Raw genomic sequence first — 16290 nt, 5'->3', positions numbered from 1 at the left:
TTGGGGGATTTCAGACAAAAGGCAGGGCTAAGTCCCATAAATTACCAAAAACAGCTGGGAAGGTGTTCAGTTACTGTTCAAGGATTACTACAGAATTGTATATAAAACGAGGGAGGCAAAATACCCTTCCCCGTGGCTCCCTACTTGTTTCATTAACTTTATTGACACTATCAGACTAGTGTTTCACCAGATTTGAGCCCTCGCTTCATGCAAGCCACGTTTGTTTGACCTGCTGAATGGTACCTGGAAGCAGCATAGAATAAATAACAGAATAGGAGGAATGCTTAACCCTGAAGCTTGTTTCACTTTATGAATCCTAGTTTATGAAACCTAGAACAATTGTCTCAGGTGGGGAAGTGTTTTGCTTTGGAAATGTATGCTGTTGTTAATTGATTACATTTTGATTTATTTCTGCTTCCATGTTCTGATTTTGTTTCTGTTTTGTTTTATTTATTAAACTTTAGAGGAACAGAGATTTGTTTTCAATGCTTTGCTCTGTACAAACTTGCTGCAAATTATCATCATTAGCTTTTTCTTACTAAAGGGTCTTTGAGACATAGAGAAGGTTTCATTTATATTGTTCACTGTTACATTTAGAAATTAAAACATATATTTGTTTAATAAAGATAAACAATTTATACACAATGTACTTCACCAAGACAGAGCCAGTATCAAGCCAAAAAGGTCCCAGTTCAAATGCTTTCAGCTTTCCTGGTTTGCTTGGCAGCTCCTATTGGCAGAACAAGTCAAGAGATGGTGATTCAGTAGCCAGTACATTGGCTCGACTATAAGAAAATACAAGTCAGAAAAACTCTTAACTTAGCACTATGCATGAGGCAGCTTAGCGTAACTTTACAATCTGCTTTAAATCAGAGAATGGCTCACCTTTAAATAGTGAATTTCCCTTTTGCGTGGCCTTGTTTAACGGGCAACTTTGTACCTTTTCACCTTTCCTCCCCCCCTTTCCTCTTTGTTTTGTTTTTGCTTTGGGTAGATATTTCCTAGCCTTGAAAAATTAAATACATGACCAGCTTAATGTAAATGACAGTTTTCCTGCCGCTCTGATAGGGCGGCGTACCCTTGCTGTGATCACAAAGCTGGATCTCATGGATGCTGGCACAGATGCCATGGATGTGCTTATGGGAAGAGTAATACCTGTGAAGCTTGGCATCATTGGTGTGGTCAACAGGTGAGTGCGGAGTGGAATGAAGAGTTCTGATTTTGTTTCTGTTTTGTTTTATTTATTAAACTTTAAAGCAACAGAGATTTGTTTTCAATGCTTTGCTCTGTACAAACTTGCTGCAAATTATCATCATTAGCTTTTTTTTACTAAAACGTCTTTGAGACATAGAGAAGGTTTCATTTATATTGTTCACTATTACATTTAGAAATTAAAACATATATTTGTTTAATAAAGATAAACAATTTATACACAATGTACTTCACCAAGACAGAGCCAGTATCAAGTCCGTTTATTCCCACACTCCCCAGACATTCATCGCCACATTTTGCCATTAAGGGTTCAGTAAAACTATTGCAGGTAGTGGATAACTTAATATTCTCAAACTTTTATATTGTGCAAACTAGCGGTTAGGAGATATTACTTTTCTGCAGTCATTTTGAAACAGAAAACACATACCACTGTGGAATGGGACCCGAAATAGAAATAACAATAAGTAGCAAAGGACATTTTCCCCTCCCCCATTAACCTTTCCAACCTTGAAGAAACTGGGCACACACATGCCCTTGCCCTGCACGCAGGGCACACTTTTCCTGCTTCCCACACTCTTTATCCCCAGAAGTGCCTGTTCCTTTGCCTCTGATACAGAAAAGAGATGGGCAACCTTTAATAGGTTAGGTGGCAACTTGGCCTTCCCGAAGAATGCAAATAGTGATTCACTGGGACGGGTGGAGTCACAGTTCGTCAGTAATGCCTTAGTGCTGGGAAACCCTGCTTGCATCTGATATAAATAGTGTATTCCTATGTCTGGCATAAAGAAAAGACAAGGGGAATTATGACAGGAGATAAGACGAATGAAAGCACAGTTAGGATTTGGCATCATGTAGACCCTATATTGATAAAAAGTTTTATGCCAGGTCTATCAGACAATCATATAGGCCACGGGTGTCAAACTTGCCGCATCATGTGATGTGTTGTGTGACTTTTTTGCATTGCCTCTGTATGATGCAACTGGCCCACAGGCTGGCAGTTTGACACCCCTGATATAGGCAAAGCGGTAGAAGTCATATTGTGGTTGCACTTTTGCATGGAAAGCTAAAAAAAAAAAATCCCAAAATCCAAAATATAACATTTTGTTGATGGGCCATCAACAGGAAAAGAATAGGAATAAGATCTAGATCATATGCTGCAATGGTCAGTTCTGATTGGTGATGAATAAGATGTGATCTTTTATTAAAGTATTCACAATAAGTACTTAAACTCATTAACCTGCAGGAGTCAGCTGGATATCAACACCAAGAAGAGTGTGGCTGATTCAATTCGTGATGAATATGGTTTTCTCCAGAAGAAGTATCCCTCTTTAGCCAACCGCAATGGGACAAAGTATCTAGCTAGAACACTTAACAGGTACAGGGAATTGCTCTGATCTTAAGCTGCAACTTGATTTTTTTCATTACTATTATTGTTGTTCTGGTTATTATTGTTATTAATTAAATTTGCTCTCCCATCTCGCCACAAGGCAACTCTGGGCAGTTTACAGCATTAAATGAAACAATAAATATATGTATAAATGTATAAAATCACAGTAAAATTGCAATAAAATATAAGTTATAATTAAAGATGGGGAGAAAGCAAGGAGAATACACAGGGGGTGAGGTGGGAACTGATATTAGCAAAAGCAATAGCACTTTGACTTATATACCGCTCCATAGTGCTTTATATACCGCCCTTCTCTAAGTGGTTTACAGACTCAGCATTTTGCCTCCAACAATCTCATTTTACTGACCTCGGAAGGCTGGAAGGTTGAGTCAACCTTGAGCTGATTAGGATCGAACTCCTGGCACTGAGCAGTGAGTTAGCCTGCAATACTGCATTCTAACCACTATGCCACCATGGCTTCTGTTAGTCAACCAATCACCTCCAGATTGCTATTCCCCCATCGGGGCTCCAGTTAAAGAAATTTTTTCTTTTGCTGGTGAGTAATAATAAGGGATACACAAAGTGTCAATTCTAGGGACACAACGTTCTGGGAAAATCTTGAAGAGTTTTTATCAGTGATGTACAGAGGTAAAATAATGTTCTGGGTGCAGAATTATTTTTTGCAGTTCTCATATATGCAGGAGCAGTTGGAAACCTGGCATTTATTATGGGTTGATTTTATATATGGGGTTAGCTTTGTGAGGTAAACAAATTGCCAGTTTTAATTTGATTCCTCCCTATCCTGGGAAATTACAAGCCTTTGCTTACAAATGATAGATTTTGATGTGTATTTAAGTGCTAATTCTGTGCAATAGATAAACTAACATAATTTAATGGAATCCTCGCTGACATATTTCTTCATGTCAATTTATTATACTGTAACTTGGTTTATTTGATACTACCATCTCTTCCAAACCAGCCTGGTTGCTAATAAAAGAAATAAACAATGCAGGGGCCTCTAATTACAGCTCACCCATATCTGGTTAAGGGCATTACTTTTGTACAATTATGCTATATTTCATTGTTTTTTGCCTCCTCAGAGACTCTCCCAGTTGTATCATATCCTGTAAATAAATACTTGATGTTCATCTAGAGAGAGGCCTTATAAGCAAAGGCCATTGGCACCCATTATTTGAAATAGCCTTTCCCTAGAAAAGCTTTATATTGTGTGCCAGTTGTGCCCTTTCCTGGACTATGAGGCTCTACCCATATTTACTCATGCCCTGGTCACCTTTAAAGGTGTTTTAAAGATTAGTATTCACACTGGCCACTGGGTAATGATCACTATTATATTGTGCATTTTGTTATTACATTTATCTATTTTTATTGTAATTGCATTTAAATATCCTGCCTGGAGATTGAAAAATATTTTAAATAATTAAAGCTAATCAATAATGTAGCTTATAAAGCTAAATACTGTTAGATTTTTTAGATTGTATGTCATATAAGTTTTTGAGGAATGGTCTAGAATATCTCAGTAAAATATTTTAGCCTACTATTAATTCATAGCTTTTTCTTTCAAAAATCTCACATATTTCTCAGTCAAAAACTGCTGACATTCAGCTCCTAGAACAGGGGTGTCAAACTCGCAACATGTCTCAACGTATCACAACTTTTTTGCCATTGCCGGCAATGGTGTGGGCAGTTTCGCTATGATGATCCGACCCATGGGCCAGCTGTTTGATACCCCTGTCCTAGAACTTCATTTGTTTAATAGCCAAAATGTGAAATGAAAACCTGAATAGATTGCATGCTTAAATCATCTTTTTAACATTTTATTTTCCCCCTTCAAACTTTGCTTTTAGGCTACTCATGCATCACATTAGAGATTGCTTACCTGAACTGAAAACCAGAATCAATGTTTTAGCTGCCCAGTACCAGTCTCTGCTCAACAGCTATGGAGAACCAGTAGATGATAAGAGTGCCACATTATTGCAGCTTATTACCAAATTTGCCACTGAATATTGCAACACCATTGAAGGGACAGCAAAATACATAGAGACTTCAGAACTGTAAGCAAATGTTACAGATTTTGCTATAGATGATAGATGGATACGTACTTTCTAGATTGATACATACTTACATTCAAGTAATTCTTGCTTAATGTCCGCTTGTTCAACAACTGTTCAAAGTTAAGCAGCAGTGAACAAGAGGTAATTATAGATAGTCCTCGACTTATAACTTGTTGCTTAGTGACTATTCAGAATTAAGATGGACTTGACCTGGATTCAAAGTTTCAATGGCTCTTTCCCCGGCCCCGCCCCAATCTCATGACTCCATAATGGTCATAAGTTGAGGATTACCTGTACAACTGGTCCTCGTAGTTGTGGCTGTCTCAGCATCTGATGGTCACATAATTGCCATTTGCAATCTTTCCTGCTAGCTTTTGAGAAGCAAAGGCAAAGGGGAAGCCAGCAAGAGGTTGCAGATGGCAGTCATGTGGCCCTGGGGTGCTATAACTTCACAGAATTGATCTAACAGTGGCAACTGAGACAGCTGGAACTGTTGTTGTAAGTTGGTACAATCATATAACATTACACATTACAACTGTATTGTTTAGCAAAGGAGTTCCCGGTCCCAATTATCATTGGTAAGTGGGTCCTCATTGGTAAGCTTACCTCATTAGTAAGTTTCTAAAACTTGAATTGAAATGTGCTGTCCTCACAAAAATTAAGTACATATAATACAATTTGGCTTACTCGTTTCCTGTTTCTTTTCCCATCTTTTAGGTGTGGCGGAGCTAGAATTTGCTACATTTTTCATGAAACCTTCGGGCGCACCTTAGAATCTGTGGATCCGTTAGGTGGCCTTAACACCATTGACATCTTGACTGCCATTAGAAATGCTACTGTAGGTATTATCCTTTTATAACTACTCAGTAAGATACTTTTTCTCATTGAAACAGATACTCTGTGGTCGGGGTGTTGTTAATAATGGAATGATCTGCCCAATGTTTCATTGCCCCATTCAGTATAGTGAGGTCTGACAACAAAACAGTAACTCTTTGCTTTCCTTTTGATCAGGGTCCCCGGCCTGCGTTGTTTGTACCTGAAGTTTCATTTGAATTGTTAGTAAAAAGGCAAATCAAACGCTTGGAAGAGCCCAGTTTACGATGTGTGGAACTCGTTCATGAGGAAATGCAACGGATTATTCAGCACTGTAGTAATTACAGCACTCAGGTAAAAGAAGGAGCTGGTGTATAAACGTTTTTGCTGTTAGAGCTTCACATAATCTGGCACTTCGGAAATGTCTGCTAAGGCTATCAAAGTAATGTATCTGTAACGTATAATTTCTTTGGCGATAAAGGAGAACTCTTCTCATTAAGGAGAAAAATGTAAATGAACAGGTGTTGGAATAATAATAGATTCTCCTAGAGGCTGTGTGCATACTTGGACACAGGGGTATCTTTTTAGTATAGACATGTAAGCAAATGCTTTGCTTTGCTGTCCCTTGCATAGTATAGTTTCCTCAAATTGTTCTGGACAAATTCCATAATCGCCAGGCAGAATGGTTGTTGATAACATTGGCTGAAAGTCAGTGTTCCATAACGTCAGATTGGGAAAGGGCTGGTATATCTTAAATATGTGCCTGTGGAGGCACTTGGAGAAAGAAGCATGTGGAGTGCATAAAGTAAGAGTACAGCACTGCCCTGTTCCATTCTGTCACAGTTCTCTTACATTATAGAGGTAAGAGGGTGGGCATGTCAGAAGGACTCCTACTTCCACTCTGTTGAGATAATTAGAGAAGAGTAATTGACACCAGTGTAATGGGATGGATTCCTCTAAGTGGAACTCTGGCAAAACCCCTCTAGATTTGCTGTTGAAATGAAGTTCACAACCAGGGTCAGGGGAGCCATTTGGGGGCACTCGGTGGTCTCTGCTGGTTTATGGGAATTACATTATTTATGAAGACCAGTTCTTCTGGAAACTAAATATTCTAGTTCATTCATTTTGACCATTCTGTTTTTGATTATAGCAAATGAAATCCTGTGCTGTTTTGCTTGTATTCAGGAATTGCTGAGATTTCCTAAACTCCACGATGCCATTGTTGAGGTTGTGACCAGTCTTTTGCGTCGAAGGCTACCAATTACAAATGAAATGGTAATCAGGGTGGAGATTCTTGTATTATGACACCTTTGGTTGCATGAAAACATGAGTTAGATATTATGAGATATCACTATGGGGTTTGTTGCTGAAGAATTATTTTCGTGATCAAATAGTTTTGCAAGTGACATTTACAATTTCTGTAGAAGTACATAAAATAGGCTTCCTTCATAGGACTTAAGCTTCAGTTTGTTATATCCTTATATGGTAATGAACTTCATTATATTCAGTACATGGGTGTTATAACCCGGGGCTGGGCACAGAAGCAACACAGCCGAAGTGAAGGGTTAACTCCCTTTTATTGCTCCAGCTTTCTCCCAAAATTCCTACCCTTCACTGCAAGTCCAACAGCAAGCTCTAAACACGCACACACCCCTCCAATAGTTCCTGGCTGCTAGAAGTCCAGGGGATCAGCACAATTCACTGCAAGTCCAAGAGCCAAAGCTCTAAAAACATCCACACCCACACCCATCACCAATAGTTCCTGGCTGCTAGGAATCCAGGGTAGCAGCACAGTTCAAGAAGCTTGGTCATTGGACATCCTCGTGGCACGGATTGTTTGCTGGAACTGCAGCATAACCTGGAGCAGAGCTGTGTCGCTGCGAAGTAAGGCAAGGCAAGGCAAGGCAAGGCAGCAAGATGTCGGTAACAGCAAGTGTGGCTCGAAAAATGCAGTACTTGTTCCCAAAAGCCCCTCCCCATGGCATCTCTTTAAATCCTATTCCCCAGGCGAGACTTGTGAAGAGGGGCGGGGCAATCTCCTAAGTAGTCGGGTCGCTCTGCGCTGACTCCGCCTCCTCTACATTCTCCACGCTCGGGGATCGGGCGAGGGAGGCAGTTGCTCATCTCCGGAGCTCCATCGCTCCTCTGCTGCCTGCTCTGTCCATCTCCTCCCCCCCTCGCTTAGTCATCCTGCGCTCTCTCTTCCTCCCTGGTGACCCTTCCACGGCCCGAGGGACCCGGAACTGCCTCCTCGTCCTCCGGTCATTCCTCCTGGGCCAGAGAGACAGCACCATCTCCCTCTGTGAGCCCCAGCTCCATCTCTTCCTCCTCCTCAGACCCCTGCTCCAAGGGGGCCATGACAATAGGGTCATCTATAAATGGAGGGCTCAATTCTGAATGAAATGTACTTGATCCAGAACTTGACTGTACATTTTATTTATAAAATTTTGAGCTGAATTAAAGGCTGCAAAGTATAGAAATATATGTGGCATAAACATTGAGAACTATAAAATCACTTTGAAACAAAGAAAGCATGTTACAAAAACGTATCATGAAAAATTGACTGAGAAGAAACATTTTTGTTCTTGATGCAGTGTTCAATGCCAACTGAAGTTTTGAAGTTATTTTTCAGTGGAATTAAAGTTTTGATTTTTTTCTCTCTCTTATTTTTTTCTAGGTTCACAATTTAGTAGCCATTGAATTGGCTTATATCAACACCAAGCATCCAGATTTTGCAGATGCTTGTGGGCTAATAAACAATAATATAGAGGTAAAGGAGAATATAATCTTTTCAAATGTTTACGACACATTATTAAACTTACTAGATTTTCATATCAACTACTGAGGGTAGATTCTTTGTTTGCCTGATTGGGAATATTAGCTAAAACATAAATTATCATCTTGCCTGTGTGACAGAAACATCTGTGCCTCCAATTCTTGGAGGTAGAACAGGCTGCAAGTCTTCCTGTCATTAGGAAGTTCAGATATCTTTAACTGGTTAGAATACAGTTATCATGGTTCCATTAGATGAGGCCAAATAAAACAGAACTCTGGGGCTTGAACATGTTTATTGGATACAAAGTATTGGCATGGTCAAAAGTGAAACCAAGACTAAAATTCCCTCCCAAAAGCAACAGTAATACAAAGTTACAGACCCACTCCACTGGCTATGTAATTAGTCCCCCAATAACACATCCAGGTGGCCTTTCTAATACTAAAAATATCCTCCCCAGCTGAGGGAAACAGAAATGACCTTGGTTCCCACGGGATAGAAAAATGTTTAGTCTAATAGAAAACGTCTCATTTGTGGCAACCGGAAACAAGGAAAATGGCTTTGGCCAGGTCCGCTGCAGGCTAAATCTGCCGACAGTCAGGAGTTAGATCCTAACTGGCTCAAGGTTGACTCATCCTTCCATCCTTCCAAGGTCAGTAAAATGAGGACCCAGATTATTGGGTGCAATATGCTGATATTATAAACTGCTCAGAGCGTGCTGTAAAACACTATCAAGTGGTATAAAAGTGTAAATGCTAGTGCTATTGCTACTAACTCATCTTTAACATATTTAACTCTTTCTCAGTGCAGAAATCATGCTTAGATAGGTGTGTGCCTTTGAGTCAGTATGGACTCCTGGAGACTACCTGGGCTAGTCTGCAGGTTTTTTGGCAAGTTTTCCAAGTTTGCCAATGTCTTCTTCCTAAAGCTGGGAGAAAATGACTGGTCCAAGGCCAGTCAGTTGGCTTTGGGTTTAAGGGAGGACTAGAACTCCTGGTTTCTACGCTAATGCCTTAAGAATCAGGATTTGATTGCTCTTGGACAGCTAATTTCTAATCACACATTTTTTTTCTTAAAGGAACAAAGGCGGAACAGATTAGCTAGAGAGATGTCTTCTGTTGGATTACGGGACAAGGTGAGTATGTGTCTGATACTCTTCATAAAACTGACAGTATTATAAATGCCAAACAGCTTTTTTTTCTCTCAAGGTGGTCCAAATTGCTGTTTAGTCTCCCTCTATTTCCGAGATACAGCAAGTAAGGGGGTAAAAGAGACTGATTAAACTTAACACACAAGGTATTGTCAAGCAGTACTGATATCCTTCTCTGCCCTTCTTGCCTTTTTTTTTAGTCCATTAAGCCTCCTGGTGTTATGGCACCATCTTCCCAGGAGACTTCTGCTGCTGGTTCTGCTGAGGTTGATGGCAAGGTCTGTCTCTCTTTCTTCTAAGCACTGCATGCTTAGTTATTTTGTGCTGAACCTTGGTCAGTTGAGCATGATTCTCAGAAACGGCTAATGTGATTTTTCAGAATTCATAGTCCTCAAGGCTAGGCAAAGCAAAAGGTGAAAAACAGTCCTCAAGGCAAGGCAAAAGGCACGAGTCAAAGCCAGGGGAATGTAAGCCAATTGTTCCTGGCAAAGGTTCCTAACTCCCCAAGGCTTCTCTTTAAGTCAGTCCACTTCAAGTGTTCCTTGTCAGGAGCAGTGGGGCAACCTTCTCCTGAGTAGCCTTGCAACCCTTCTCGGAGCTTGCCTATGCTCCGCTCTCTTTGCCCTTGGATCGAGTGGAGTAGGCAGCTGTTCCACATCAGAGGGGATCTGCTTCCTCTCAGCACCATTGCCTGTCAGCAGCCGATCCTCCACTGTGTCTGTAAGGGCAGGCAGCTCTCCGTCTGGTCGACCACCTCCCCCAATGCTGAGGAGCCTGGGACAGCATCGTCCTCAGCCGCTGGCCTCTCCAAACCTTCCCAGGGAGACGTGCCATCCCCGTCAGACGATCCCAGTTCCAATTCCTCCTCCTTTTCCGAACCGGGCTCCGATGGGGCCATGACAGTGTTTACCTCAGGGTGAGGTTATCGTGACCATACAGGTAGTCCTTATGACAATAATCGAGTCCAAAATATCCATTCGTAAGCTATGCAGTTTTAACCCATTTTATGACCTTTTTACCTCATTTGTTAAGCGAATTACTGCAGTCATTAAGTGAATCGTGGTCATTAAGTAAGTCTGGTTTTCCCCATTGACTTTTGCTCATTGGAAGCTGGCTGGGACGATCATACACAGTGGTCACATGGCCCTGGGACAGTGTAACTGTTATAAACACATGCCTGTTGCCAGCTGCTTAGATTTTGATCATGTCATCATGGGGATGCTGCAATGGTTGTAAGTGTGAAAACCAGGCATAAGTCCAGTTACATTTGATATTGGGAAAGAGATTTAATTTTGATTCTTGTTGTCATTAGAAGCTGACCCTCTGGAATAATTCTTATTTAAAAATGACAAGTTTTAAGAATTAAATCGTATGATTGCTAAAAATATATACCTTGCACTTAAAGTCAAGTTAATTGTGTACGTGTAAATCTGTGTACCTGCATGTTCAAATTGATACTTTCTATCGGAGATAATATAGCTTTAAATGGTGATACAGAATTAGTGGAAATGAGACTTTTTTGGTAATTATTCTGGAGAAATTGTGTTAAGCTTATTTTAAGATTTAGACAATTTTTTTCATGCATTTTCACTCAGCCTGACGGTAAATTGTTGCTGCTGAAATTAAAAGAAATTCTAGGGGCTTTGAAAATTGTAGTTTCCACTTACAGGTTTATAGATCTGCATGTTTGGGAGTGTTGGTTGGACTAAAAGCTAATTGTACATTTGCAAGAATCAGTCTGAGCCTTTACCTCTTGTGTGTTGTTTGGTGATACTATACCATTGCCTTCCAGGGGACCATAAAGACTTCCCCAAAACATTGGACTAGGATGGGACTTCAGCTAGGAGGTTGTGTGGTCCGACTTCGGGGGTGTACTTTGCTTTTAGCTATGTTTTAAAGGGAAGTTGTGAGCTGCCTAGAATCATTATTTGAGATAAGAAGCCATATAAATCCTATAAAATACAACACATTCAGAAAGTATTCAGACCTCCTTCACTTTGGTCAATTTTGTTACGCTGCAGCCTGCTTCTATAGTTGTTGAAATTTACTTTTTTCTCATTAATCTACACTCAGTACCCCATAATGACAAAGCGAAAACAGAATTTTAGAATTGTCTGTAAATTTATTCAAAAGAAAAAAATGAACTATCGCATTGGCATAAGTATTCAGACCCTTTGCAACAACACTTGAAATTTAGCTTAGGTGCCTCCCTTTCTCTTGATTATTGCTGAAATGTTTCTACACCTTGATTGGAGACTACCTGTGGTAAACTAAATTGATTGGACATGATTTAGAAAGACACACAACTTTCTGTAGAAGGCCTCACAGCTGACAATGCATACTGCAGCAGAGCAAAAGCCATGAGGTCAAAGGAACTGCCTGCAGAGCTCAGAGACAGGATTATTGCAAGGCACAGATCCTGGGAAGGCTACAATAAAATTTCTGCTGCACTGAAGGTTCCTAAGAGCCCAGTGGCCTCCAGAATTCTCAAATGGAAGAAGTTTGGCACAACCAGGACTCTTCCTGGTCAATCTGAGCAATTGGGGGAGAAAGACCTTAGTAAAAGAGGTGACCAAGAAACCGATGGTAACTCTGACTGAGCTCCAGAGATCCTGTGTGGAGATGGGACAGAGTTCCAAATTGACAACCATCACTGCAGCCCTCCACCGATCTGGGCTTTAGGGCAGAGTGGCTGGACAGAAGCCTCTCTTCAGTGCAAAACACATGAAAGCCTGATTGGAATTTGCAAAAAAGCCCTTGAAGCACTCTCAGACTGTGAGGAACAAGATTCTCTGGTCTGGTGAAACCAAGATTGAATTGTTTGGCCTCAATTCTATATGTTATGTCTGGAGGAAACCAGGCACTGCTCATCACCTGCCCAATATCATCCCAACAGGGAAGCATGTTGCTGGCAGCATCATGCTGTGGGTGTGTTGAAATGAAATGAAATTGAAATGAACCTTTATTGTCAAAGTACAACTATGTGTACATTGAGATTAGCTGAACCTCCCTTTGTGCGCCCACCCCCCAACACACAGTGACAACAAACCCTCCATCTTACTACACCATGTGAACCAACTACACACACTGGCCTCCCAAGTCAATTCTGCATAAAGTTCACAAAAGTTCACAAAAGTTATTTCTCATTCAAAAGCCTAACAGCCCATGGATTGAAGCTGTTTTTCAGCCTGTTGGTGCAGCTGGCTATACTCCTATAGGAGAGTAAAGAGATACCGTCCAGGGTGTGAGTCATCCCTGAGAATTTTCCTCACTCTTCCAAGGCAATGAGCCCTGGCGATGTCATCCAGTGGTGTCAGGGGACAGCCCACAATGTCTTGTGCTGCGCTCACCACCCTCTGTAATGCTTTCCTATCCACGGCTGTCAGACCAGTATACCAAACCACAATGCAGTATGAGAGGATGCTCTCTATAGTGGACTGGTAAAAGAGGGCATTAGCCATTGTTCTACCCTGTTCTTCCGCAAGACCCTGAGAAAGTGAAGCCTCTGTTGGGCCTTTCTAGCCATCTGGGTTGTATTAACTTTCCAGGTCAGATCTTCACAGTTAGAAGATGTTTTTCAGCAGCAGGGACTGGGAGACTGGTCATGGTTGAGGGACAGGTGAATGGAGCAAAGTCCAGGGATATCCTCAATGACGACCTATTCCACAACAGTGCTAAGGACCTAAGACTGGACTGAAGGTTCACTTTCCAACATGACAACGATCCTAAGCACACAGCCAAGACAACATCAGGAGTAGCTTAGGAACAACTCTGTGAATGTCCTAGAGTAGCCTAGCCAGAGCCCTGAGTTGAACCCTATTGAACATATCTGAAGGGACTGACAATGGCTGTCCACCGATGGTTGCCATCCAACCTGACTGAGCTTGAGAGGATTTGCAAGGAAGAATGGCAGAAAATCCCCTAATCCAGGTGTGCAATGCTTGTTGGGTCATACCCCCCCAAAAAAAGACTCAAGGTGCCTCAATAAAGTACTGAGTGAAGGGTCCGAATACTTATGCCAACGTGATATTTCAGTTTTTTTTTCTTTTTAATAAATTTACAGACATTTCTAAAATTCTGTTTTCACTTTGTTATTATGGGGTACTGAGTGTAGATCAATGAGAAAAAAAATGAATTTCAAGAAACGTAAAATCAGGCTGCAGCATAACAAAAGTGAAGGGGGTCCGAATACTTTTCTGAATGTGACACACCTCCGTCACATCAACCTGTCAAGAGAGTTAAAAGGATAAAATAAAAGGGGTAGACGGAAGAGTGAAAGCCTTACAATTCTTAGTGATGGAGTAAGAAAATTGAATAAATTGACTGAACAAAATTGGAGGAAATGTTCAGGTAAGCATTTGTCTCACAAATAAGGGGTTGAGTTTGCATATTATATCTTTCTTCGAATTAGGCATCTCTTGCTTCCGGAGAAGGAATTTCAGAATCTGGAACTGGCAATTGGAGAGGAATGCTGAAAACATCTAGGACAGAAGATACGTTAGCAGAGGAAAAATCCAAACCAGTAGCAGTTTTACCTGCCAGCCCTCAAAGAGGCCATGCTGTAAACTTGCTAGATGTGGTAAGTTCCTACATGAGCCTGACTAAGCAAAGCTAAAATTTGGTAGAAGATGAAGTTATTGATCTCAAGTATTCTATTACAATGAAGAGAACTCATCATTTGAACTATTTCTGAGATTAAGCTGGACTCTTTCTGATTTGACAATTTTATGAACCAATAATAATAATAAGGTAAAGGTAAAGGTTCCCCTGCACATGCGTGCTAGTTGTTTCCAACTCTAGGGGCCGGTGCTCATCTCCGTTTCAAAGCCGAAGAGCCAGCGCTTGTCCGAGGACGTCTCCGTGGTCATGTGGCCAGCATGACTAGACGCCAAAGGCGCACGGAACGCTGTTACCTTCCCACCGTAGTGGTCCCTATTTTTCTACTTGCATTTTTACGTACTTTCGAACTGCTAGGTTGGCAGAATAATAATAATAATAGCAGTGTCCTATTAAAAAATCAGGTCAGCATTTACCAGTGTTGCTTATTATACCTATTACAGTTAATGTATTGTGTTATTTGTGATTTTTCTTCTTCTGCTACATTCCTAGCCTGTTCCTGTTTCACGCAAGCTTTCAGCCCGGGAACAAAGAGATTGCGAAGTGATAGAACGTCTCATCAAATCCTATTTCCTAATTGTCAGGAAGAACATTCAAGACAGGTAAGCCATATTAAAACCCCAAGAAGCTCGCATTGTGATAGTTGCAACTTGCATCCATGATCACAGGAATGTTTTGATGGCAGTCTTTCTGCAGACCTAGACACAGCTAGGTTGATTTGAATGCAATCCTTCAATTCGCTTCCATGCTGAGAATTTAAGCAAATAATGATTCTAAAGCAAGAGTAAACCAATCTGGGGGTGGGGGCAGAGGGAAAATGTTTGAAATCACTTACATCCCAGCCACTCTTTCACTTATTACCTGTGCATTTAAAACAAGCACTCATCTGCAGCCTCCTGCCAGTTTTAAGTTTGTAAAAATGTTCATGGAGCTAGTGTTGAGGCTCAGAAGCATTGCCCTGTTGGAGGTTGGCGCTTCACTCAGCAGCATGTCAGTTTCTAGTGCTGGGCACAAGCCCATATTTAAAGGGCACAATGTGATTTGGTGGCCAGGTACATTGAATGAATACATCAAAATAGAATCTTAAAGCAATTGCAGTTTTCTTCTGGCTCGCACAGTTATCTTCTGCAGCTTTTACAGGATTGCAGAAAAATATGTGCTTGCTTTAAAAAGTTCCTGTCTGCTAGGATATGCATGCCAGCAGAAGCTCCAATCATATTTTGCCTTTCAGATCTGGATTGCTGCCCAATTCCTAACAATTTTTTTGGTTTTGAAAAAGATAAAAGATAAACTGGTAGACCCAGTTGGAGGAGTGAGGCAAGGAATCCACCATCGTTAGGGGAGAACCTCATGCTTCTACAGTGCCATGCTTGCCTCTGCTTCAACTCCCTGCCCCTTGTCTATCTCTCCCCCCCCCCCCGGTTCTTTTGGCCACTTTGTGCTCCGTTGCTCTTGCTGTCCCCAGCTGACCTTCACCATCTTCCTCCTTCCCTTGCTGATGAGGTGTGCCTGGCAAGGTAGCTGCTGACCTGATGATCGAACACCTCATCATGGTGAAGGTCAGTTGGGAGCGACAGGTGGTGGACCGCAGGGCAGCCAAAAGGGCAAAGATGGAGACAGATGGGCAGGTGGGGGGAGTTGAAGCAAACCCTGAGGTCGTAATTGTCGGCAGATTGCCAAGTACCTGAATTTTGATCATGTGACCACAGAGCTGCAATGGCTATACTACAGGCTACATCTCTTGACTTTTCTTGTGTTTTGATTGTTCACTTCTAGGACCGCAGAGACACATGTAACTGTTTAAAGAGAGATTTCCCTTTATTTTCTAAGCTTAAAGCAGTTTATTTTCAGAAAGGTGCAGCAGTATGCTTGAACTGTTGCTGTTTGCTTTCAGTGTGCCAAAAGCAGTGATGCATTTTTTGGTGAACCACGTGAAAGATACTCTTCAGAGTGAGCTAGTTGGACAGCTGTACAAAGCTTTACTGCTGGACGATCTTTTAACTGAATCAGAAGACATGGCTCAGCGCAGGAAGGAGGCAGCTGACATGTTACAGGTACACAGACCTTTTGCTGAAGGTTTAAATCTGAAGCATTATAAATCTGTATACATTTGGTTTTGTTCTACGTAAATTCTAGATACAAGGGTGAGCAGAGAGACATTTTTTTAGTACAGTAAATTCAGTGGTAATTCAGAAAAGGGGCAAAGTAGTTTTGTAATGTAAAAATCTGTTTTCTGGCCCAGTGCCTAGATTAGCCTTTCTCGACC

At 41.2% G+C, this 16290-nt stretch overlaps 1 protein-coding gene across 2 annotated transcripts in view; it reads left to right on the top strand.

Annotated features, from left to right (window-relative positions):
* The window catches only part of DNM1L (dynamin 1 like), a 43833-nt gene that overhangs the window by 23286 nt on the left and 4257 nt on the right, over nucleotides 1-16290 (top strand). Inside the window, exons 7-18 of one of the 2 annotated variants that reach the window (XM_083365164.1) lie at nucleotides 1069-1189; nucleotides 2456-2587; nucleotides 4465-4671; nucleotides 5389-5509; nucleotides 5683-5838; nucleotides 6670-6759; nucleotides 8162-8254; nucleotides 9336-9392; nucleotides 9608-9685; nucleotides 13819-13986; nucleotides 14517-14626; nucleotides 15919-16078. In XM_083365164.1, the coding sequence (XP_083221290.1) occupies nucleotides 1069-1189; nucleotides 2456-2587; nucleotides 4465-4671; nucleotides 5389-5509; nucleotides 5683-5838; nucleotides 6670-6759; nucleotides 8162-8254; nucleotides 9336-9392; nucleotides 9608-9685; nucleotides 13819-13986; nucleotides 14517-14626; nucleotides 15919-16078 (1493 nt within the window). The remainder of the gene's footprint in view (nucleotides 1-1068; nucleotides 1190-2455; nucleotides 2588-4464; nucleotides 4672-5388; nucleotides 5510-5682; nucleotides 5839-6669; nucleotides 6760-8161; nucleotides 8255-9335; nucleotides 9393-9607; nucleotides 9686-13818; nucleotides 13987-14516; nucleotides 14627-15918; nucleotides 16079-16290) is intronic. The other variant, XM_083365165.1, reaches the window with a different exon arrangement.

Source organism: Vipera ursinii (genome assembly GCF_947247035.1).
Source record: "Vipera ursinii genome assembly, chromosome: 6".
In the NCBI taxonomy this organism is placed as follows: Eukaryota; Metazoa; Chordata; class Lepidosauria; order Squamata; family Viperidae; genus Vipera; species Vipera ursinii.
This window is presented reverse-complemented; position numbering and strand designations above follow the sequence as displayed.